Source organism: Littorina saxatilis, linkage group LG11 (genome assembly GCF_037325665.1).
Source record: "Littorina saxatilis isolate snail1 linkage group LG11, US_GU_Lsax_2.0, whole genome shotgun sequence".
Classification (NCBI taxonomy): domain Eukaryota; kingdom Metazoa; phylum Mollusca; class Gastropoda; order Littorinimorpha; family Littorinidae; genus Littorina; species Littorina saxatilis.
Window position 1 is genome coordinate 24,146,505 of NC_090255.1, and position 24,359 is coordinate 24,170,863.

Consider the following 24,359-nt stretch of genomic DNA (forward strand, 5'->3'; position numbering starts at 1 on the left):
TGATAGACTCGATATCTTAGGCACGGAACAGTCGAAGGGTAAACAGAAGAGTGACAAGGAGAAGCAATCTCGTGTTGATACCAATGGAGGTGGCATCGTTTGAAGGATCGTCAACCATTTGAAACATACCGTAGATATCTGTAAAGATATGCAAAGACAAACTTTCTTTTAGAATTATAACCAAATTCAGAGCGCGCTTGAATAAATCTAAGACAAGTCGCGTAAGGCGAAATAACAACATTTAGTCAAGCTGTCGAACTCACAGAATGAAACTGAACGCACTGCATGTTTTTCACCAGGACCGCATACTCGTAGTTTCGTCAGTCCACCGCTCGTGGCAAAAGCGACAAGCCAGAATAGTGCGGTAATGGTGGCGCTGAGCAGGATAACACGCTTTTCTGTATCTCTATTCTTTTTAGCGTACTGAGTTTTTACTCCAAACATATCATATCTATATGTTTTTGGAATCAGGGACCGACACGGAATAAGATGAAATCTGTTTCTAAATCGATTTCGGACAATTAATTTTAATCATAATTTTCATATTTTTAATTTTGAGAGCTTGTTTGTAATCCAAATATAACATGTATATGTTTTTGGAATCAGAAAATGACGACGAATAAGATGAAATTATTTTTGGACCGTTTAAAAAACAAACATTTTTAATGACAAGTTTCCGATTTTTAGTGACCAAATTAATTAATTATTTTTTAAGCCACCAACCTGAAATGCAATACCAAAGTCTGGCCTTCGTCGAAAAATGCTTTGCCAAAATGTCAATCAATTTGATTGAAAAATGAGGGTGTGACAGTGCCGCCTCAACTTTTGCAAAAAGCCGGATATGACGTCATCAAAGGTATTTATCGAAAAAAAAAATCCGGGGATATCATTCCCAGGAACTCTCATGTCAAATTTCATAAAGATCGGTCCAGTAGTTTAGTCTGAATCGCTCTACACACACACCCACACACACACACACACACACACACACACACACACACACACACACACACACACACACACACGCACACACACACACACAGACACACACACACACACATACACCACGACCCTCGTCTCGATTCCCCCTCTATGTTAAAACATTTAGTCAAAACTTGACTAAATGTAAAAGAAGGGATCTAAATATAGCAAACATGTGCAACAAAAGAAAGCGAAACCATTCTGCTGGCAATTTAGAGATTAACAAGCATTAAAATGAACAAGTAACTTTCGTCATCAATACATTATTGTTCTTATCTCAGATGCTGGGAGATTGGTTCCGCAGTCCTCTCACTTACTCTTGTTGCGCAGTCATGTCGTCTAAATTTAGAACGATTGCGTCCCTTTGTTTCTCAGAGCGAATGTAAGCCACAAGATTGTACGCTACTCTTACATATCTTTGTTCAAGGTGTGACAATTGAATATCTATCTTTATGTTTTCATAAAGATGGATATTGTCTTTTCGCAACACACCGCATCACCCACAGAAGCCTTTCTGACAATCATCGGTCCATGCCGTATCGCCCATGTCTCTCTGACAGGCTGCATAATTACTGCGCGGAATCTATCAAAACAAGAATACAGAGTTATCTCCCATGTTTTTCGCTAATGTTTCTGAGAATAGACGAACTGAGACGAAAGTGATTGCAGATTGACCGACTTCGACAGTGATCTCCGTTCTGTTCTTCACAGTTATGATAAAGACATCGTTCTAAGGTTAAAACAAGTCGAAATGTTGAGACTGCTGTGGGAAGGAGACCGTGTTGCATCACTCCCAACTGGTTACGGAAAAAAGTATCGTCTGCTTCGTAGCCAAAGTTGATTATTACGTATTAATTTAGAGTTGTTTGCACAGTAAATACACCCGCGAAAGATAGCTCGCTTGAAACTGTCTTACATATCAATTCCTTTGTAATTTAAAAATTACACAACACCATGAAAACTCATTATTGACGATCGCGAATCTGCTTATATCAATAACACATTACGAAAAGCTCTAAATATGTAAAAAAAAAAAATTTAAAAACTCGATTTTACCTGAGTTCAGGATGCAACACGATAAAAATGCATAATCATAGACGTTTAATGCAGCCAGATCAACAGTTGCAAAAAGATTCTAAATAGCAGATACGTTTGCACACTTTTGAAATGGACATCTGTAAGGACATTGACAAAATACCTATTTCAATACATGATTGTTCATGTTACTCGTATGAATCTCTTTCAAAGATGTGACAAATACAGAGCTAATTTGCGCACATTTGAAATAGATCGGAAACATCTTTCAGGGTATTTTCAGACAAACTATTTGAGAAACTTCGTATATCGAACTATCATTGAGATGCGACAAGGAAGACCTCATACATTTGCGAAGAATTAGATAACATTTTCGGACATTAGATTAGTATGTTACTCGTATATAACTAACTTGAAACTGCGACTTTGGTTTCTAAGCCCGCTGGTGCCAACATGTCTATTTAAGCTTGTTAAACGTGTTACAAGTCAGATCGTTTATAACGTATTTATATGCGCAAAATGAAACCATGCCGCTTTGTGGCACATTATCTTTCATACAATCAAATTCAGGCACTCACAAAACAAAAAGAAAGATCGGGCAGGTCAGAGATATCTTCCATCCCCAGTTCTTCAGCAATTCATTTTCTTATTTGTTTTTTTCTCTCTGGTTTTTCTTTGTCTTTTTTTTGGGGGGAGAATGGGATTTTTTCTTGCTCTTTATCCTATCGTTTAGACGGTAAGACGTCGGCCTCTTAATCGGAAGGTCGTCAGTTTGAATCCCGGCCGAGGCCGCTTGGTGGGTTAAGTGTGGAGATTTTTCCGATCTCCCAGGTCAACTTATGTGCAGACCTGCTAGTGGCTTATCCCCATTCGTGTGCACACGCAAGCACAAGACCAAGTGCACACGGAAAAGATCCTGTAATCCATGTCAGAGTTCGGTGGGTTATAAAAACACGAAAATAATAACCAGAATGCTTCCTCCGAAAGCGGCGTATGCCTGCTTAAATGGCGGGATAAAAACGGGCATACACGTAAAATTCCACTCGTGTAAAAACACGAGTGTACGTGGGAGTTTCAGCCCACGAACGCAGAAGAAGAAGAAGAAGAAAAAGAAGAAGAAGAAGAATCCTATCGTTTGCGGGTTGGTCAAATCCATCATCACTCCTTGACAACTCACAGATTTGTTTCGCTTACTCTTGTTGCACATGTGGGGTATATAAAGATTCCTTAAGTCCGTTTCTGTCAAATGTCACTCCATTTTTGAAGGACAACCTCTGCTGTACTCTCAACCGTGGTCAAAATAGCGAGCTTTAGAAAGCACAGAAGCTTAGTTCGTAGTCTTTCTTCGTGGGAAAACACCCTGTCTACATCATCACTTTTGCGCTTCCGGAAGGTCACGACCTCCTCATTTGCATTACGTACGATTCTTCGTTGCGCGAACTTGCGGTATTTTCATCATTTTGACGAATCGTGATTCGCAGGTATGTTTCTGGTATTTGTTGCATGTATTGGGTCAATTGCTGTTAACGTAAGCTTGAATAAATGTTTTGACTGTATTCTCACACCATTTTGTTGTTGTGTCGATTCGCTAAAATAGGTGTACTTTGCTCTTCAAAAAGGGTGCTGTTTTGGTCTGCTTTTGCGCTCAGAATTAAAAATGGCGGACGAGTTGTTGTTTCGATTGAGATTTTCAACATAAGTTTTGCATTATTTCTAGGTTTCAGGTGACTACCCTGGGCATGGTAAAGATGTAAAATCACTTTAATGGTGTATCCTTATGAATGCGCACGAACACTATCCAATGTTTTAGCCATTGGTTTGGATGAGCACGACAAACATTTCGTCTGCTGCTAAAGGTGCTACCGCCTCAGAACCGCAGGCGCGAAGAAAAGTTCGCAGGGATTTCCCGATTGCATAACCGGAAACGAAAGGGATCGCTACGAACTAAGTTTCGTTGGTCAATCTAAAGCTCGCTAATTGTCGTGCTTTGTTCTTCGTATCGTCTTCGTCAAACACGTGAGTATAGTACTGTTTGGTCTTTTTATTCCTCGCTCTCACGCGCAGTCACCTTTGTTTTGCTTTCAACCGGAGGTTTCGGGCAAAAATATGTTCTTGTTGTGATCTAAACAAGATGAACAGTCTCGGCAAATCGAACCCGCCCGAATGACATGCTCTACCATTCTGATTCATCATCGCTCCACGCTATCGCTTTAAGTCCCTCTGACCGGACGCTACAGTCCTACGCGAATCTATCAAAAGAAGAATACAGAGTTATCTCCCATATGTTGTTCGCTAGCAGTGTTCGCGAGACGAAAATGATTGCAGATTGGCCGACTTCGACAGTTGTCTCCGTTCTGTTCTTCACAGTTATGATAAAGACATCGTTCTAAGGTCAAAAAAAGTCAAAATTTTGGGACTGCTGCCGGAAGGAGACCCTAGTGTATGATTGCATCACTGTCAAAAAATCGTCTGCTCCAGCGACCGCCGAAACCAAACGGTGGATTATCACGTGACACTGTTGCCATATTTAGAGTTGTTTGCACAGTATCCCTCTATGCCAAGCGCATGCTGTCCAGAGCCCAGAAAATTGTGGCTGACGAGTCCCACCCTGGCCATCCCCTCTTCGAGCGCCTGCCCTCAGGTCGTCGATTCCGATCCCTGGGGGCACGCACTCGACGTCTCCAGACCTCTTTCTTCCCCCAAGCTGTTTCCTCCCTTAACGCATCCCATCCCTCAGTTGGGCAGCTTCGCAGTCGGTGATCCTGCTGGCGATGAGCTCACCACATCCTGTGACTCAGTGTTAGGTAGTGGTTGGGGTGGTGGTGGGGGGGGTTGAGTGGGACTTTGATGTGTGATTCCTGATTTCCAAATGTTCAACATTTTCTTTAGCTGCATTATTTTAGTTATTCATGAGTGGGTGGGTGGAGGGGATGGGCTAGTTCTAACCATGCATTAGATTATAAAATTGTATTCTTAGTTTAGTGGCTAGAAGCGCTGACCAACAAGTGTTCAGATATTTTTCTAATTGTCGTTTCTAGATAGTAAAATATGTGCTGAAAACGGTCAGCTATCGCACCATCAAGAAATCGGTTCCCTAGTACCCCTTTAAGGCTCTGGAACCACCCCGGGTGGCAATATCGGGTCGCAACAGAGAGTATTCCCCGTAGCCGGAAAGAGCCTCAACCGTGAAAGATAGAAAGAAAGGTATTGAACAAAACAGACGCACAACACCAATGTGAACCATTTGTGTTATCATACTTATATTAAAATATTGATGACCATGGAATAAATGGGTTATTTTTAGATTTCTGACAAAAAATCGCGAAAAACATGACAAATTGTTTTTTTTATAGCCTAAACTATGAAAGATTTAAAGACAAGTATTGAACACAAAAGATCGCAATGGATAATGGCAACAACATTTGCTCTCATTGTTGTACAAAATTGTTGATTGTTTTTCAATACTTTTCCGTTTTTGTGGCAGTCCAGGTAACTCGTCCAAATTTTTGCGGCTAAGAGCCTCAACATTTGAAGATAGAAAGACTATCATTGAACAAAAACTATGGTAAACACTAATGTTAATAACTTTTGATCTCACACTGATATTGAAATATTGATGACCATGCAATTAATGGGCTATTTTCAGATTTGTGGGTACAAAATCGCCCAAAACATGACAAATTGTCTTTTTTCTAGCCTAAACTATGAAAGATTTAAAGACAAGTATTGAATATAAAAGATTGAACGGGATAATAGGAACAACATGTGCACTCATTGTTGTACAAAATTGTTGATTGTTCTTGAATATTTTCCGTTTTTGTGGATTTCACAAAGCGTACCGATTAATCGGCAACCCGTGTCAATCATCCGAATTATTTCATGCTGCGCCAAAACGATTGAAAATGGATGGAATATTAGTGTTTGAAGACAAAAGGCGCACATTGTCATGTTAAGCATATCTTGTTACACATCAAAATCGTGATAGTTCTTGGTTTGAATGTTACAATGTTTGATTTTGTGCAAGTTACACACATTGATACTGACAAAATGTAATGATATTCCAGGACAATATATCCAGCGCGCTCTTTGGGTCCCCAAAACACTGTACATGGTGAGTCCCATTGTGGTGCCAAAGTAGAAAATAATTATATTCACTTTAGCGATAGTCCGCAGTAGACGACATCAAATGACACAGACTGTAATGATAACTCAAAACTCGTCATCGCTTTCAGCAAACGCGTCAAAGTCAACCTCCTCATCTTCTTCCTCGTCATCCTCTTCTTCACAACCACCATCTGCCAGAAGATCGATCAGCGACACAGGTAGGATGGGCTTGAGGCACCACACGGGTTCCAGGACACCGTCTGCATTAATTTTTTCGTCCATCCCCGCCCCTGGTCGTAGGGTTTGGGCCTCTCCAGAATGCCTTCATGAGCACGCTTGTACAGGGCAACGCGGTGGTTTACTCGCTGAATGTGCGGCATCAGAGCAGATTGGCAGGGAGGCATGCGGGCTAGATCGACCTTACACTTGGACGTGAGTTTCTCGTTGTCTCCCACCATCTTGCGGAGTAGCTTTCCACGAACGACATCAACTGATTTCTCACGACTGTAATTGTACATCAGGCACGTAAACTCTTCCAACTGCTTCACCACCCGAAGTTTGACATCCCAGTCTATGAAAAGACCTTGGAGATGGTGAACCTCCTCGACGATCCAGACTGTCCAAAGGTGGGGAGACATCGCGAACTGGAGAAGACCGAAATCAAGAAAAGCGAGGAGGCTGTTCAGAGAGTCATCACTGCTGTCAAGAACTTCACGAACCCGTTTTCCATCTCAGACAAAGACAGGCTCTACTCCTTGGCGTCTGGTGCCCCTGTCCGCATGGACGTCGAACAGGACTTGCTTCAGGCGGAAGCTAAAGGCATGGTCGCCAAAACTGACGTCATCACCCGCCTTCAAAGTGGAGAGCCAGGAAGCTTCTTTGACACTATAAAGAGGCAGAAACTTAAGACAATGGAGGCTTGCAGCAAGAAGGTCACGCTCACATCCCCACAAGGAAAGGCCCTCCAGTACCAGGTGCAAAGCGACATCGCGTTTCTACTTCTCGTCAAGTCACAGCAACTAGACGAACATTGGACTTGGACAAAGTCATGATGGGTGGTGCTGTACCTCCATCATGCCGCAGCGCTGGGATACAAGAACGCTGTGGTCAGAACCCCGGACACGGACATCTTTGTCATTCTTCTCTACCACGCTGAAGCCATCAAGTTGACTGTATACCTGGATACGGGATCAGGAAAACATCGGCAACTGATCAACCTCTCTGAGCTTGCAGAGTCCCTGGGGCATGACTACTGTGCCACTCTTCTTGGGTTCTATGTGTACAGCGGAGAGGACTGCACCAGTGCATTCAAAGGAAAGGTGAAGGTGGGGCCCTTAAGAAACTGGAGAAAAATCCCAAGTTTCACACGACATTCAGGCAGCTTGGTGACGACTGGGATGTGAAACTTCGGGTGGTGAAGCAGTTGGAAGAGTTTACGTGCCTGATGTACAATTACAGTCGTGAGAAATCAGTTGATGTCGTTCGTGGAAAGCTACTCCGCAAGATGGTGGGAGACAACGAGATACTCACGTCCAAGTGTAAGGTCGATCTAGCCCGCATGCCTCCCTGCCAATCTGCTCTGATGCCGCACATTCAGCGAGTAAACCACCGCGTTGCCCTGTACAAGCGTGCTCATGAAGGCATTCTGGAGAGGCCCAAACCCTACGACCAGGGGCAGGGATGGACGAAAAAATTAATGCAGACGGTGTCCTGGAACCCGTGTGGTGCCTCAAGCCCATCCTACCTGTGTCGCTGATCGATCTTCTGGCAGATGGTGGTTGTGAAGAAGAGGATGACGAGGAAGAAGATGAGGAGGTTGACTTTGACGCGTTTGCTGAAAGCGATGACGAGTTTTGAGTTATCATTACAGTCTGTGTCATTTGATGTCGTCTACTGCGGACTATCGCTAAAGTGAATATAATTATTTTCTACTTTGGCACCACAATGGGACTCACCATGTACAGTGTTTTGGGGACCCAAAGAGCGCGCTGGATATATTGTCCTGGAATATCATTACATTTTGTCAGTATCAATGTGTGTAACTTGCACAAAATCAAACATTGTAACATTCAAACCAAGAGCTATCACGATTTTGATGTGTATACGGTGTAACAAGATATGCTTAACATGACAATGTGCGCCTTTTGTCTTCAAACACTAATATTCCATCCATTTTCAATCGTTTTGGCGCAGCATGAAATAATTCGGATGATTGACACGGGTTGCCGATTAATCGGTACGCTTTGTGAAATCCACAAAAACGGAAAATATTCAAGAACAATCAACAATTTTGTACAACAATGAGTGCACATGTTGTTCCTATTATCTCGTGCAATCTTTTATATTCAATACTTGTCTTTAAATCTTTCATAGTTTAGGCTAGAAAAAAGACAATTTGTCATGTTTTGGGCGATTTTGTACCCACAAATCTGAAAATAGCCCATTAATTGCATGGTCATCAATATTTCAATATCAGTGTGAGATCAAAAGTTATTAACATTAGTGTTTACCATAGTTTTTGTTCAATGATAGTCTTTCTATCTTCAAATGTTGAGGCTCTTAGCTGCAAAAATTCGGACGAGTTACCTGGACTGCCGTTTAATTGGTATGCTTTGTGAAATCCACAAAAACGAAAAAGTATTAAAAAACAATCAACAATTTTGTACAACAATGAGAGCAAATGTTGTTGCCATTATCCATTGCTATCTTTTGTGTTCAATACTTGTCTTTAAATCTTTCATAGTTTAGGCTATAAAAAAGACAATTTGTCATGTTTTTCGCGATTTTTTGTCAGAAATCTAAAAATAACCCATTTATTCCGTGGTCATCAATATTTTAATATAAGTATGATAACACAAATGGTTCACATTGGTGTTGTGCGTCTTTTTTGTTCAATACCTTTCTTTCTATTTTTCACGGTTGAGGCTCTTTCCGGCTATGGGGAACACTCTCTGTTGCGACCCGATATTGCCACCCGGGGTGGTTCCAGAGCCTTAAAGGGGTACTAGGGAACCGATTTCTTGATGGTGAGATAGCTAACCGTTTTCAGCACATATTTTACTATCTAGAAACGACAATTAGAAAAATATCTGAACACTTGTTGGTCAGCGCTTCTAGCAACCGTACTATCTGTGTAGACCCTTCCACCAGCATCTTAGACCACTCTTTGTACATTTTCTTTTAATAGATGATTGTTATTAGATGATTAATAGATGATTGCATCTTTTAATAGATGATTGCATCCCTGGATGCACGTGTGAAAGGTGTCTGGCAAATGTACAGCCCCTCCACAGACAGAAAACAAGTAGAGTCCCTGGGCACATCCACACCTTACGGTTTGAATGCGAAAATGTGATGTAGCCTACTTGTATTCCCCAAACATACTGTGGATTTACGGTACGTGTGTGTGTGTGTTTGTGTATGAATGTGTGTGTGTGTGTGTGTGGGTGTTTATGTGTGTATTCATGTTTTTGGTTGTGTGTGTGTGTGTGTGTATGTGTGCGTGTGCGTGCGTACGTTTGTTTCCCCCCCCCCCTCCCCTTTTTTTTTTTTTTTTTTCCTCTGTCCCCCCCCCTCCCCCCCCCCCCCCCCCCTTTTATGAATGTGTATCACTTTTAGTCTAGTATGCCTGTGCCCATGACATCATCCAACCTTTCTCTCCCCTTTCATTCATTTCCGTTCCTAGAGTTCCTTCCCTTTTTTGCGTGTTTCCCCTCCATTTTCTTTCAAACCTTGTTCGTTCCGTGTTGCGTCTGCTTTTTGTTGTCTTTTGTGTTCTTGTTTTTCCTGATGAAGCTTCCATAAGCGAAAATTCGTACCGTCTTGTCTCGTTCTTGTATTGGTGAGTACAGTATTCCTTTGTTTTTTAACTTTGATTGTCATTTGTTTTACCTCATGTCTGCCCTGCGTGTGATGGTGTGATCGTGACTGCTGTAGTGTGGGCGCGTGTGTGTTGGTGTGTATGTCAGTGTATGTGTGAGTCAGTGTGTGTGTGGGTGTGTGTGTGTGCGTGATTTTACCAACACTACGCGAAATTCCTTGTGCTTTAAATGTTTTTTAATGTCACTTGGCTCAATAAATACTGTATTCTGTATTCTGTATTCTGAAATACATCCGCGAAAAATAGCTCGCTTGAAACTGTCTAAAATAAAAATTCCTCTGTAATTTAAAAATTACAAAACACCATGAAAAATCATTATCGACGATCGCGAATCTGCTTATATCAATAACACATTACAAAAAGCTCTAAATATGTACACAAATCGGTTTCCTTGCCAGACAAGGAAACTCAAGGCATCCTGTCAGGGAGAGAATGAGCCGAACTCATTTTGACCTGAGGTCAGGATGATGCTCTACCTGATATCACCGATACCAAAACATATATAAAAAATGAAAGTTTAAAATAAATTAATAATGAAAGAACTTTACCACACTGAACTCCTAGGTCCTGAAACGACTTCATCGTTCCTGCGAGTTTGGACTGAGTCATCTTCACCGGCACCCCGCACGCCTCCGTCAGACAGGTGGTAAAGGTATGCAAGAGTCTGCAACAGATTGATAACAATTGAATATTTGTGCCAGCGCACGGGAACATTGGGTGAATTGGCATTTTTTTAAAGTACTTTTTGACAAAAACAGAATTAATGTCATGAACTGGAGCAAAGAATATGAGTAACATGCACAACAACAACAACAACAACAACAACAACAACTACAAACTCACTTTAAAAACATACAAAAACACCAGAAGTCGCGTAAGCGTGATTAAAACGTTCAGTCAATCTGTCTGTCTGTAAGAATTTTTTTTTTATTCGATGATAAATGTTAAACCATTATAGGGGCATGTTCCCGAGTGTTACCACGACTTTTTATTTTTATGTTTTATTTTTCTGCTATGCCATGGGTTATTGTCACAGAACCAGAAACGCTCATCACGTCAGTTACAATGGACCAGCGTTTTTTTCAAGTAAGCTTGTTTTTGTTTGGTAGTGCGTTGTGTTGCTGTTGTTTTATCTACATAATAGAAGAACCAGAGCTCACACGTAAAATGAACCTTACAATTAAATCGCTGTTTTCTTATTATAATAATCCAATCCGAATGAATATCCAACGGATACAACCCCCCGCGGGTTAGGGGGAGTCCCATATTGGTTGGGACGATAAAGAATGTACCCGATGCTCCCCTGCATGTCGTAAGAGGCGACTAACGGATTCTGTTTCTCCTTTTACCCTTGTTAAGTGTTTCTTGTATAGAATATAGTCAATTTTTGTAAAGATTTTAGCCAGTAGTATGTAAGAAATGTTAAGTCCTTTGTACTGGAAACTTGCATTCTCCCAGTAAGGTAATACATTGTACTACGTTGCAAGCCCCTGGAGCAAATTTTTGATTAGTGCTTTTGTGAACAAGAAACAATTGACAAGTGGCTCTATCCCATCTCCCCCCTTCCCCCGTTGCGATATGACCTTCGTGGTTGAAAACGACGTTAAACACCAAATAAAGAAAGAACAACGGATACAAACTTGCCACCCAACTCCTATACCCCCAAAACAACTCCACCCCTAACTAGCACCAGAATCAATCCCCCCCCCCCCCCCCAAAAAAAAAAAGAAATTAAAAAAGAGAGAGAACTTTAAAAACCACAGTAATTCCTTTTTTCTGACTCTTGCAAACAAGTTGACTCTATTGACACTATAAGCTGGCCAAAGCAAACATTTGTGTTCTGACACTTGAGTGACCTCATTTCTGACACTATATGAAATCATAACTTGATGACATCACCAACAGGATAGGTATAGACTAAAAACCTAAGACAATATTACTTTATGCATATATGATGAGGTCACTAACTTGCATTATTTTATGACGGCTTACTTGTGCCAAAACCTAGGGTTACTATTTTCACGTGAAAATGAGTAATTAACAGTGTTAATTACTAATTTTCAATTTGCCTCGTTTTCGGTCAAAGTAGTCGGACTTTAAGAGTCCGCACTGAGAGGCTACAACGTCCGGCAAACATCACTCTCACACTATTTCTGAAATATCTTTTAATAGAAGGCCTTATCGAGCAAGTTATCCGACGGGAAGATGCATGTCACAGTTTTCTGCAATAGCGCTTTCCTTAACGTTGTTTTGGGTATCTTAGAAAAGAATAATCGACCCCGAAAACTTTCGAATCGAAGCTGTTTTTAGCAGACGGACTTTTGATCAGCTGTGGTCACACACTTTCACATATATCTTTCAATATAATTCCTTATTCGACAAGTTGTCGGGCAGACAGCTGTACCTCATATTTATTTCCACTACTACACTCATACATCTGCTTTGTAGTGTATTAGTGAAGGACAATCGATCCGAAAATGTTCGAATCGAGAGAGAAAAAATGGCGTCTGACCGGACGTGTGCTAAAGGTCCGACCACTAGCAGACGGCTCTGTTTGGTCTAGACTCACACACTTTCACAAATATAATATTTTGATAGAATTCGCTATTCAACAAGTTGTCGGACAGACAGTTGTATGTCACGGTTATCTACACATGCGCTCAGCTCTTATTGTTAATTTGCATCGGATTAAAGAACTATGGACCAGAAAAGTATTGAATCGAAGGATGTTTCGCTCTGGCCGGTGTAACAGTCGCGCATGCGCATTGAACCTCCACAGTCACGAGGCACATGAAAATTAGTAATTAACGCGTGAAAATTACTAATTTTTAGTTTTGGCGCTAGTAAGCCGTCAGGAGGCGAGCCAAAACTGAAAATTAGACATTAACACTTGAAAATTAGTAATAAACACGTGAAAATTATTAATTAACACGTGAAAAGTAGTAATGTTCACGTCATAATTGTAATTTTCTCGTGAAAATTAGTAACTTTCACGGGACTATTTTTTTTAGTTTTGGCGCTAGTAAGCCGTCATATTATTTCCTTGAAAAGCTTAAGGTACTGAACTTGTCAAAGTCAGGTGCACGGAGCCCCTGGGGCTTTTAGTCATACCTCAGGCAGCTATCCGTTAGAAGAACTACCAAGTTTCATTGACTTGCACCCAAAGAGTCAAGAACTGTGATTTTTTTACGAATTAATTTCGTACTCGGACCCGGCTGGTCTTGACCTATTTTTGGATCTAAATTTAGATCAGGTAGATCACCACATCATGCACAAAAAGACACTCACTAGCAAACTATGTCAGACGTCATCATGAGTTTGTGTAAAACAAAATGGAGGCCGGAATCACTCAGTGGAATCGAACTCCGACCAAACACCACGTAAATAACTAGGTTAATTTATGCACTCGCGTGAACAAGAAACTGTCGAGCTTCACAGATGTCGTCGTTGGGTAGTTTTGGGTTTGTTTTACTACCATAGGAGGATTTTTGAACTGTAAATGCACTCAGCTGCAACAAAAACGCAAAACGAAGGCTGTGAGCTGCACAGTGCCTTTAAGTAAGACAAAGATCAATCAATCAATGAGGCTTATATCGCGCATATTCCGTGGGTACAGTTCTAGGCGCTCTGCAGTGATGCCGTGTGAGATGAAATTTTATACGGCCAGTAGATTGCAGCCATGTCGGCGCATATTTACCTTTCACGGCCTTATTCCAAGTCACACGGGTATGGTAGACAATTATTAACTGTGCCTAAGCAATTTTGCCAGGAAAGACCCTTTTGTCAATCGTGGGATCTTTAACGTGCACACCCAATGTAGTATACACGGGGGGTGGTTCGGACACCAAAGAGAGTCTGCACACAAAGTTGACTCTGTGAAATAAATTTCCGCCGAACCTGGGATCGAACTCGCGCTGACAGCGGCCAACTGAATACAAATCCAGCGCGCTACCAACTGAGCTATATCCCCGCCCCCGTGACCTTGAAATGTAACAAAGGTGAACCAACTTTTTGTCTCGTCTGAAGATCATCAACAACTACAAGTGGATGACATTTGGTAATTCTAGCTTTAAAAACATCAGCAAAACAACAAAAACCACAACCGTGAACGAAAAGTTTGTTGTCTACGGCCGGTGTAACACGAAATTTTTACTCCACGAAAAATTTACTCCGGAGTAAATATTTCGTACGAAATTCTTACTCCGAGTACACTTTTCGTACGAGAAAAGAACTCCCCAAGGCACGAAAAAATTACTCCCTCCACGAAATGTTTACTCTCCATTTTGTTTACTTCCAGTAAAAAACTAGTACGCAAAAATGAGATGCGGGCGAAGGGATAATGCCAATAAGTGATCTCGCGCACACGAATGTCGCGCTACCCTCCTTCCACCCCTTCCACCACCAAGACTAACAGGGGACAAGGGAGTAACAATTTCGTTCACCTGGCATGGGAAGTTAAATTGCTCGTGTTGGGCTGAAGTAATTTATTCGTTATTTATTCGTTAGGGGAGTAACATTTTTGTACGAAATGTTTACTCGGAATTCACCTGTCTTGGGGAGTAATTTTCTCGTGCAATGAGGGAGTGCTTTTTTCGTAAAGGGAGTAACTTTTTCGTACGAAATGTTTACTCCGGAGTAAAAATCTCGTGGGAGTAATTTTCTCGTGTTACACCGGCCTGACACTGCTCATTACTAAGACTCTCCTGATTGCTCAGGTGAGTGTCAGTGCGCTTGGCTGTAGTGAATGGAGTGAAAACCACAATTGTCAAAACGAATTACCAAACTGTCTATTTTCTGTATTCTGTGAATAATATTTCCTCGTGTTTATATTATATATTGTGTGTGTGTGTGTGTGTGTGTGTGTGTGTGTGTGTGTGTGTGTGTGTGTGTGTGTGTGTGTGTGTGTGTGTGTGTGTGTGTGTAGAGCGATTCCGAGGAAATATAATTGATTAAAGTTTTGTATTCTGCGAGTCAAAAATGCAAAGAACCATAATATGTTATAATCGGTTGGCAGCGATTCGTTACCCGCATAATTCCTCGCCAGAGGAGACGTGGTTTGTAGCGTTGAAGTACCACTTGGTACAGTTCTCTGTGTTCTTATTACAGACTGATGACGACCCCGGTCCAGCGCCAAATCCGACTGCAAAACACACACACACACACATATGTGACTCAATATAGGCAGAGAGAAGGACAGACAAACAGGCAGATAGACGCAAGCACAGAGAGAGAGCGCGAGAGAAACTGAAACTGAAACTGAAACTGAACTTTATTACCAAAGGATAGAGGTTTTAGGCAAAGCCTAATCTTACAACCTGTCCCTTATACAAACACTTAATACAGAGAGGGAGATGTAGAGAGAGAGAGGGAGATGTAGAGAGAGAGAGAGAGAGAGAGAGAGTGAGAGAGAGAGAGAGAGTCACCGAGAAAGAAGTGAGAGATAGAGAGAGATATATATATAAGTGTTTCCCTTCACAGATATCCCCTTGGGGTTGTCAGATGAGGGTAGTCTCCCATGCCAACAGAAGCTACCATTCAGAGAGTGGTTTGCTTCTTAGTTGGATACCATGGGTTGACAACTCTCGCCATCAGTACCACCTGACCACTGATGAGACACAATAGTGTCGAAACACGTGTCTGGTCTAGGTACAAAAACAATGGTCCTCCTCAGGACTAGATTACCTTGTGATACGTCCCCCACAAAGGGACTTTGCTTTGTAAATCTCGGTCCCCCTTGAGGAGGGTCTGATGCTCCCAATAGGCTGTCTGTGAAGGGATACTTATTTCTCTCTCTTTCTCTGCTAAGAGATTTTAACAAATCTCGGAAGAAAGTCTCTGCTGACTTTCAATTGTTTCTTTCACAATTTCTGATGTTTTATATATATATATATATATATATATATATATATATATATAGAGAGAGAGAGAGAGAGAGAGAGAGAGAGAGAGAGAGAGAGAGAGAGAGAGAGAGAGAGAGAGAGAGAGAGAGAGAGAGAGAGAGAGAGATACGCTTGACGCTTTGACACTTTATTGTCATTAGCTAATAAAAGCCTTATAGACAAGGTAAACCAACAATTTCTGCATCATTCATAAAAGGGGTAAAAGGACGAATGAACAAAACATTAATAACAACAAAAACATAGCAAACTAGTTTATGAGTACGAACAAACACACCGACACAAAAGCCATAGGTAAACAAAAATATCTAAGACTAAGGGTAAAAAGCAAGGTATAGTATGTACACACAAAGGAAAATACTGATCCAACAGTTAACACACACTCATAAAACCAATCAATCTGCAGACCACAAATATTTAAAACCAATAAACCACTAGTCGGCGTTACCCTCGCGTGGCTAGTAGGGGAACATGTCTAAATACATATCTATACAAAAACAACAATGGCTGCAGACGAACACACACACACACACACACACACACACACACACACACACACACACACACACACACACACACACACACACTCACACATGTACACTTATATAGACTACACCCGCACACGTGTAAATCCACGCGTATACATGTACACGCAACCCGATTTAAATGAGAAGACCATCCAGTCCAACATTTGCGTACGTAAAAATTACATTATACATCATTTCAGCTTGACTCATCTAGTTTCTTTTTGCGCATGTTTAGTGCCTTAGAAATAAATTGTGCAGTTGCTTCGAGTACACTTTCATCATCCAGGGCTAGGTGTCAGGGCCAAAAACTGTGATCCCAATCGATCGCAGCCACTGGTCCTGGGATTCTTTTTGTTTAAAGTGATAGACTGGATTTATATTGGTCGATTTCGATGCACGCACGCAATCACTCAGTCATTCGCCCAGTACTAAAAAGATGTATCTCCTAACCCAGTGTTTTAAAAGATAAACAAGAAATTTATTACGTTCAGACAAACAAACAGGACGTCACTACACATTCACCACCGTTACCTTCCACAAATATAGAATACAAAAAAGACGATCTGAAACACAAGAAAACAAAACGTATAGTTTGGAAAAGGCAATAGCCTAATACTAAGACCAAAACACAATACAGTTGACTTTTCCCCTGTCTAGCTGGGGGGGGGGGGGGGGTTCCTATTGATGCTCAGATGATGAGATCAAAACCCCGGAAGAAGTCGTTCACCCTTCCTCAAAAATAGCCCCAAATATGTTTCTTGATTCACACTGAGCACAGGAAAACAATTTGCCCTCAAAAATAATATGACAATTCCCAAAAATCCAAAACCCAAAACAAAATTTTGACCCCAACCTAAGATGACGCCATCATCTAATTAGGCCGACCAAAGTTCAAAAATGTCTTGTAAATAGTCACATCTTCAAAAAAGAAATAAAATAATGACATCGAAGTTCAGTGCTCAAAAAGTACGAAGTAGCTATTCTGTCTTCAGGAGTGAGGTCTAGAACTCTTTATGATCCAACTGGCTGGTTCGGATCACTATACGGACTGTTGTCAAACACTTAAAAGTCTTTAGAGTCCATTGCCAACTGGGTATGTTTTACTTAACAGTCTGTAGTTCATTCACGTCAAGTTCAGAACATCTGAGTCATGGTTGGTGGCGCAAACCCCATCTGGCGACGCCCCCGTAATCGTGTATTGAGCACACGTCTCCTCTGGGTTGGCCCACCGTCCCTCAACATCAGTTTGGCAACAGCACTGCAGGTGCCCAAACATATGTTATACCGAAACCCCATACAGTAATACAACTTCCGCTTAACATAAAGTTCCGTAAACAATCCAATTCTTATGAAATATTTACAAGTTTTCTAGTTGCACAACAAAAATTATCCAAAATTTGGTACAACCGTTCAAATATGTCACAAGTGACCTCATTGGAGATAATGAATCAAAACAAGTTCACAATAAATCAAATTTCCAACATTTGATTTTAATTTCCCCATCTGAGAACATGTTTCTTACTGAAGGTCATTTCCTTCTTGGTCTGACTTCCTAGTCAGCCATATTTGAATATTGTTACCTCCATGTTTCCCTCTAAACCTTGCTAACTCAAAATGTTAAAATCAGGGTATTTCCAAACAAGAGAACTCAATTGAAGTATGCTACACCTCTATCTCACCAAACCCTACGAGAAATGTGATAATTTCAAGACAATGACACAAATACCTATCCATTCATTCTACAACATGGCTATCTGAGGAGAAAAGAAATACTCACAAGTCCCATATATCAGGGTCCACCTGTGCAAGTCCAAGAATCCAGCCCAAGCTTCTCTGTCCGTTAACTTCACCCAACAGTTAGAAATGAAATTCAAGATAGATACAAGATACAAGATACAAGAAATGTTATTGTCCTCATCAATACAAGGAAATTTGGCATGTGTGTGGCAAGACATAATACACTGATACATAGACATTTACAAAGCAACAACTGAAGTTCAATATCAACACACCCTTACGCACACATACCCACTACTTCAGACACACAGGCTACATGTGCCCCTCGGACGTACGCAACCCACAATTCACCCAGCCATACAACTCCACATGCACTTACTCATTCATGCAGCACTCTAGCGCCCGGCCATGCACAACTCACACACTGGAACCCTCGTACGGCTACATATGACACCCGCACAAACATTACAGCCTCAAACATCGTACTAGATCTACAACTAACAAGCATACATCCACTATCAAACACCGAATACATCATCACACATTACATCATAACATATTGCATTATAACACACGCACAAACATTACAACATCAAACATCGTACTATAATCTACAACTAACAAACAATCATACACTATCAAACACCAAATATATCATCGTACATTAAATTACATCATACCCCCCCACCCCACCATACATTCACAATCGACACAGAATACATCATCATACATATATACATTACATCATAACCCCCATACATACGCAATCAACACATAGTACATCATCATACATTACATTACATCATAACCCCCCCCCCCATCATACAAAGTAAACAGACGTCAACATTTCACTCTTACCCCCCCCCCCCCCCCCCGCCAATCACACGTCCTCTACTCTACCATCGCTCACACCTACTACACATCACCCATAGTCCTCCAAGTCACAGTTCACAGCACTCATTGTCCTTCCGCAGTCACAGTTCACATCACCCATAGTCCTCACATCACAGTTCACATCACCCATAGTCCTCACAGTCAAATTTTACAGCACTCAAGTCTATCTAGCATACTGTCACATTCACAGGGACTGGTTGTAGAGTCGTACAGCCATCGGGAGGAACGAGTCCCTCATCCGGTTCGTCCTGGCCCGCCAGCACCTCAAACGGCGTGATGACTCACGCGTGGGCTCGCACGATGCGAGCGCCTGGTGCAGAGGGTGGCGGTCGTCAGAGCGGATCATGCTCAGCTTCTTCAGCGCCACACTCGGGAATCGAGTGCTGAGAGGCTGAAGCTCAGAGCCAATGATGGAGCCTGCTCTCTTCACAATCTTCTCCAACCTTTCCATGTCGCCTTTCTTTGCACTGCTGTGGTAGCAGAGCTGGTTGAAGGAGACGACACTCTGAATAGTCGCCTGGTAGAAGAGGTGGAGGATCTGTGGGTCGACGTGGAACTGCCGCAGCTTCCTCAGGAAGAAGAGCCTCTGGTTTGCCCGCTTGCACACGGCGTCCACGTTTGGCGACCAGTCGAGCTGGTTGTCGATGATGGTGCCCAGATACTTGTAGGTATCCACCATCTCGACTGGTTCGCCCTTGATGATGATGGGGTCGACGGCGGACTTGGTTCGTCGGAAGTCCATGATGAGTTCCTTCGTCTTGCTCACGTTGAGCTCCAGGAAGTTGTCGTCGCACCACTGCACCAGCTCCTCCACTGCGTGTCTGTACGCCGATTCGTCGTTCTTTAGGATCACTACGATTTCAAACAAGAAATACATTAGTGCCCGCATGGGGAAGAAAATAATTTCTTCACAGATGCCTCCAAGGAGCACAGAGAATTGCCGGAGACCTCCTCCCTCTCAGACAGCCAGAGGAAAAGTGAAAAAGCAGGAAGAAAGAGAAATCTGGGTAATGACAAGTTCCTGTCCTAGAACATTCTAGAAACACTGGTTTAAAAAGCTGAATGAAAATATAAGGTTACACAACCACATGTCCCGTTGGCCCAGTGGTAACAACGCCCACCCCACAACTCAGGGGACCTCGGTTCAAACCCCACTCAAGCCTATATTTTTTCCCTCGTAATAATACATTTTTGTTTTGTGTGTGTTCGTGTGTATGTCTGTACATCAATTCCAGTTTTTCTTTATTTTTTCTCAAATTTATTTTCTAATTATTTACAATGTCAACCTGTGGCTTGACACTAGGATACGGGTTACATCTTCCATTGAGGCTGGTTCAGAACAACTTTTTAACACGTTACACTTTGCACGGATATCAGCATAGGCTGTACAGTGGAAAAGAAAGTGTACCTCGTCTTCACAGCCTCCATCACACATCGGGCAGGCACTGTCGCGTGCCTGTTGTATTAAAAACCACTGAGCATTGCTCTTCAGCCCATAGGCTCTTAACCGAAATCTAGCAAGCGCATCTCTTTTCCATTTGTTTGCTATACATAATATGTACTTCTCAGGCTGAAAAACGCTTTTAAAAGAATAAAACCATTGATACTTCTCGTTTGTCTCCATTTCCCAATGCCAGTTTTGTTTATACATACAAATCAGTCGATCTTTAAATTGGGAAACAAAACCTTTATCGTAGCCAGCCCCTTGACACAGCCAAACAATGCCAAACCCGTTTTCAGTTAACACCTTCTTAACTTTGGAAACCAAGTTGTGCTTGCCAGATTCATGTTGCAAAAGGAGCATTTCATAGGTCTGTTTACAAATTCTGGTTTGCGGAAGTCTTGTTAACTTAAGCCAATATTTCACACATTTAACAACAGTTCTTATGAAAAGTGGGTATCTGCCTATTTCCCCGTACGCCATTGTATTTGAGGAATGCAGCGGAACATTTAAAAAAAACTTTTGATAGCAAAAGTGTGAACTTGCGTAATTGGCTTGGCATCCTCTAATCCTCTAGCCCCCAAACTTCGGCTGCGTATGTTAAAATGGGTTCTACCTGCACATCAAACATCTTCCAAAACACCAATGGATCAGCAACATTCAGTTTTCTCATTGTTCTCTGTATCTCAATGACTGCTTTCTTTCCCTTTCTGGACATCTCACTCAAAGCAACATTTACACTCAATTGTGTAGTAAACAAAATGCCGAGGTATTTGTACGAGTTGGTTACTCGGACTGCCTCGCCACCATAGAACCATTTCTCGTGAGCTGCAAGGTGGCCTCCCATACGGAACACCATGACATCAGTTTTATCCAAGTTAACTGATAAGCACAGGCGATCTGCTTCTCTTATTAAATTGTTCTGTTGGTTTTGTAAACCTATGACAGAATTAGACATCAAAACCACATCGTCAGCGAAAAGTAGCAAGAATATTTCCGTAGCACCAGGTATTAACTGTATACCATGTCTTCCCTTACATGACACTTCTGTTGCCAGTTCATTAATAAAGAAGGAGAACATCAAAGGGCTCAATAAACATCATTGGTTTACCCCTCTTGGGCATTCAAAATAATCAGAATAATTACATCGGTCACGCACACATGCTTTCACTGATGTGTAAACGGCTGTTAGGGCCTTATACATTTTCTCGTCTACACCACTTTTCCTCAAAACATCCCATAATGCATTCCTGTTCACAGAGTCAAATGCCTTCTTAAAATCTACAAAAGCTATGTACAGTTTAGTATCTATATATATATACGACTAGTGTCTGTGTGTCTGTGTGTGTGTGTGTGTGTGTATCTGTCTGTGCGCGATGCACGGCCAAAGTTCTCGATGGATCTGCTTCAAATTTGGTGGGCTTATTCAGAGAGACCCCGGACACAACCTCATCGATGAGATATTTCAACAAGTGCTCTCAGCGCGCAGCGCGGAACCGATTTTGGTTCCACCTCAGCTATTTTGGTTCCACCTCAGCTTACCCGGGCCCCCATACCGACACACCATAGCCGCTACACCACATCACAACGCCAAAGTTCTCGGTGGATCTTTTTCAAATTTGGACACCGTATTCAGCTACACCCCGGACACAATATCATCGATGAGATATTTCAACACGGGCTCTCAGCGCGCAGCGCTGAACTCATTTTCGTTTTTGCGTTCATTTCACCATTATAAGTAACTCTTCCTTATCTTCTCCAGTGTTTGGCGTTTATCTCCCTTCCTTCGTGTGGCTTTCCCGTTCAGTTCTAAGTTACTATTACTATTTTTAGAATGTCACTGCGCTGTCCACTGCGCTGTCCACAACGCTTCCCTTGCACCCGTAAGTTGTTCTTACTGTCAAAGTGAAAAGGTCGAATCAATTTATAGCCACGCGAAAAATACACTCTCACCTATCTCTATATATTTATAGATACAGATATGCATATATATATACGGCTTCTCTGTGTGTGTGTGTGTTTGTGTGTGTGTGTAGGCAAAAACCTATGTATTATAGAGTTCTGTTTGTGATGGGGTCTAGCGGCTTTTGTCTGTCTGTATGTTCTGGCATGTGAGAAGCCACAGCAGATAATATAGGGCTAAGAAATAAGCTCTAAAATTCTCAATCCCGTTTGACAGGACTTCGCCTTTCAAAGGTGATTGTGGTGAACCGCCACGCTGTCTGTCTCTGTCGCACCGTTCACCCCAAATTCCCGTTTCTGAGGTACTATTTTTAGAATGTCACTGCGCTGTCCAGAACGCTTCCCTTGCACCCGTAAGTTGTTCGTACTGTCAAAGTGAAAAGGTCGAATCAATTTATAGCCACGCAAAAAATACACTCACCTATCTCTATATATTTATAGATATAGATATACATATTATATATATACGGCTTCTCTGTGTGTGTGTTTGTGTGTGTGTGTGGGAAAAAACCTGTTGATTGTAGAGTTCTGTTTGTGATGGGGTCTAGCGGCTTTTGTCTGTCTGTATGTTCTGGCATTTGAGAAGCCACAACAGAAAATATAGGGCTAAGAAATAAGCTCTAAAATTCTCAATCCCGTGTGACAGGACTTCGCTTGCAGAGGTGATTGTGATGAACCGCCACGCTGTCTGTCTCTGTCTCGCGATTCACCCCGGCGAAGCCGGGTATTCCTCTAGTTCTTTAAGAAATGCTTCTGAACAATGCCATATAACGAAAAAATATGATCAACAGTACTGTAACTTGACCTGAAGCCGGCTTGTTCTTCAATTATTTTTTCCTCTTTCTCAGCCCACTTCGTCAATCTCTTGTTGAGAATGTGTGTATAAACCTTGCTTACAACACTGGTCAAGGCTATGCCACGGTAATTATCCGGTACATTCACGTCTCCTTTCTTATGAATTGGTATGATAATTGATCTTGACCACTCTTCAGGAAATGTTCCCGTGTCAAACAACATGTTGAACAGATCAACAAGAAAGTCCAATACTGTTTCATTGGCATGCTTCAACATTTGGCTCACAATCATATCTGGCCCAGCACTCTTTCCTACTTTTAAATTACGGATACTGTCAATCACTTCTTGCTTTGAAATGTTTTCGCTAAATAATTCATCAACTACTTCCTCCTCAACTTCATCGGTATCCTTTTCAACTCCAGACACAAAATCAACGGTGTTAAAAACCTCATAAAAATGTTCGTACCACTGTTCACTTGAGATGCCATGGAAGATTGCTTTCTTTGCGTTCAATGACCGAATAGTGTGATGGTTTACGGGAGGCTTACTGTGCCTTTAATGTTTTTTGGTTTTTTTACATAACAACAAATTGCGAGTAACCTGCGCGTGATTTCTGACTGACTTGAGTAATCAGGAGAGTCTTAGTAATGAGCAGTGTAACTCCGTGGAATAAAAGCTTAAACCTAATCGATCTGTGCAGAAAGCAGTGAGGTAGTGTATTTTCAGTACGTTTTTAAGTGGAGAGATGGTCTTCTTACAGGTGAAATTTTGAATACATAATTATATACATTGTATCAGTGGGGATCCATGAAATAGTCCTTATTGCGCCTTTAAAACGTACAACATAAGTCTTACCCTTATTTCCAAACACACGAACTGTTGGTACAGATTCCAGTGTCTCCATTGAAACAGGAATGTGCTTCAAAATCTTCGCACGAGTTTGATTTACAATGCATCGCAATTCTATTAATTTACCCTCTCTCGTTCGCTCTTTCGCAGATAGGATAGGTCACTTGAACGATAAAAGGGCGGGTACCTCTGCGTGGGCAAATTTCTCTGTTAAAGATATAGTCCTTCCAAGATTATCAATTATCAAATGATCGATT

General features: G+C 41.7%; 1 protein-coding gene and 1 long non-coding RNA gene across 2 annotated transcripts in view; both read right to left on the reverse strand.

The window, feature by feature from the left end:
* The window catches only part of LOC138980849 (uncharacterized), a 15,400-nt gene extending 260 nt beyond the window's left edge, over positions 1-15,140 (reverse strand). Inside the window, exons 1-3 of the long non-coding RNA XR_011460458.1 lie at positions 15,026-15,140; positions 10,549-10,664; positions 1-138 (exon numbers count right to left, since the gene is read on the reverse strand). The exon at positions 1-138 is cut by the window's left edge and continues 260 nt beyond it. This is a non-coding gene — a long non-coding RNA (uncharacterized lncRNA). The remainder of the gene's footprint in view (positions 139-10,548; positions 10,665-15,025) is intronic.
* Positions 15,141-19,239: 4,099 nt separating this feature from the next.
* On the reverse strand, positions 19,240-19,932 carry LOC138979514 (uncharacterized). The gene has a single exon (XM_070352223.1). It carries the CDS (start codon positions 19,930-19,932, stop codon positions 19,240-19,242), a length of 693 nt encoding a protein of 230 aa, XP_070208324.1.
* Between the last annotated feature and the right edge of the window lie 4,427 nt (positions 19,933-24,359).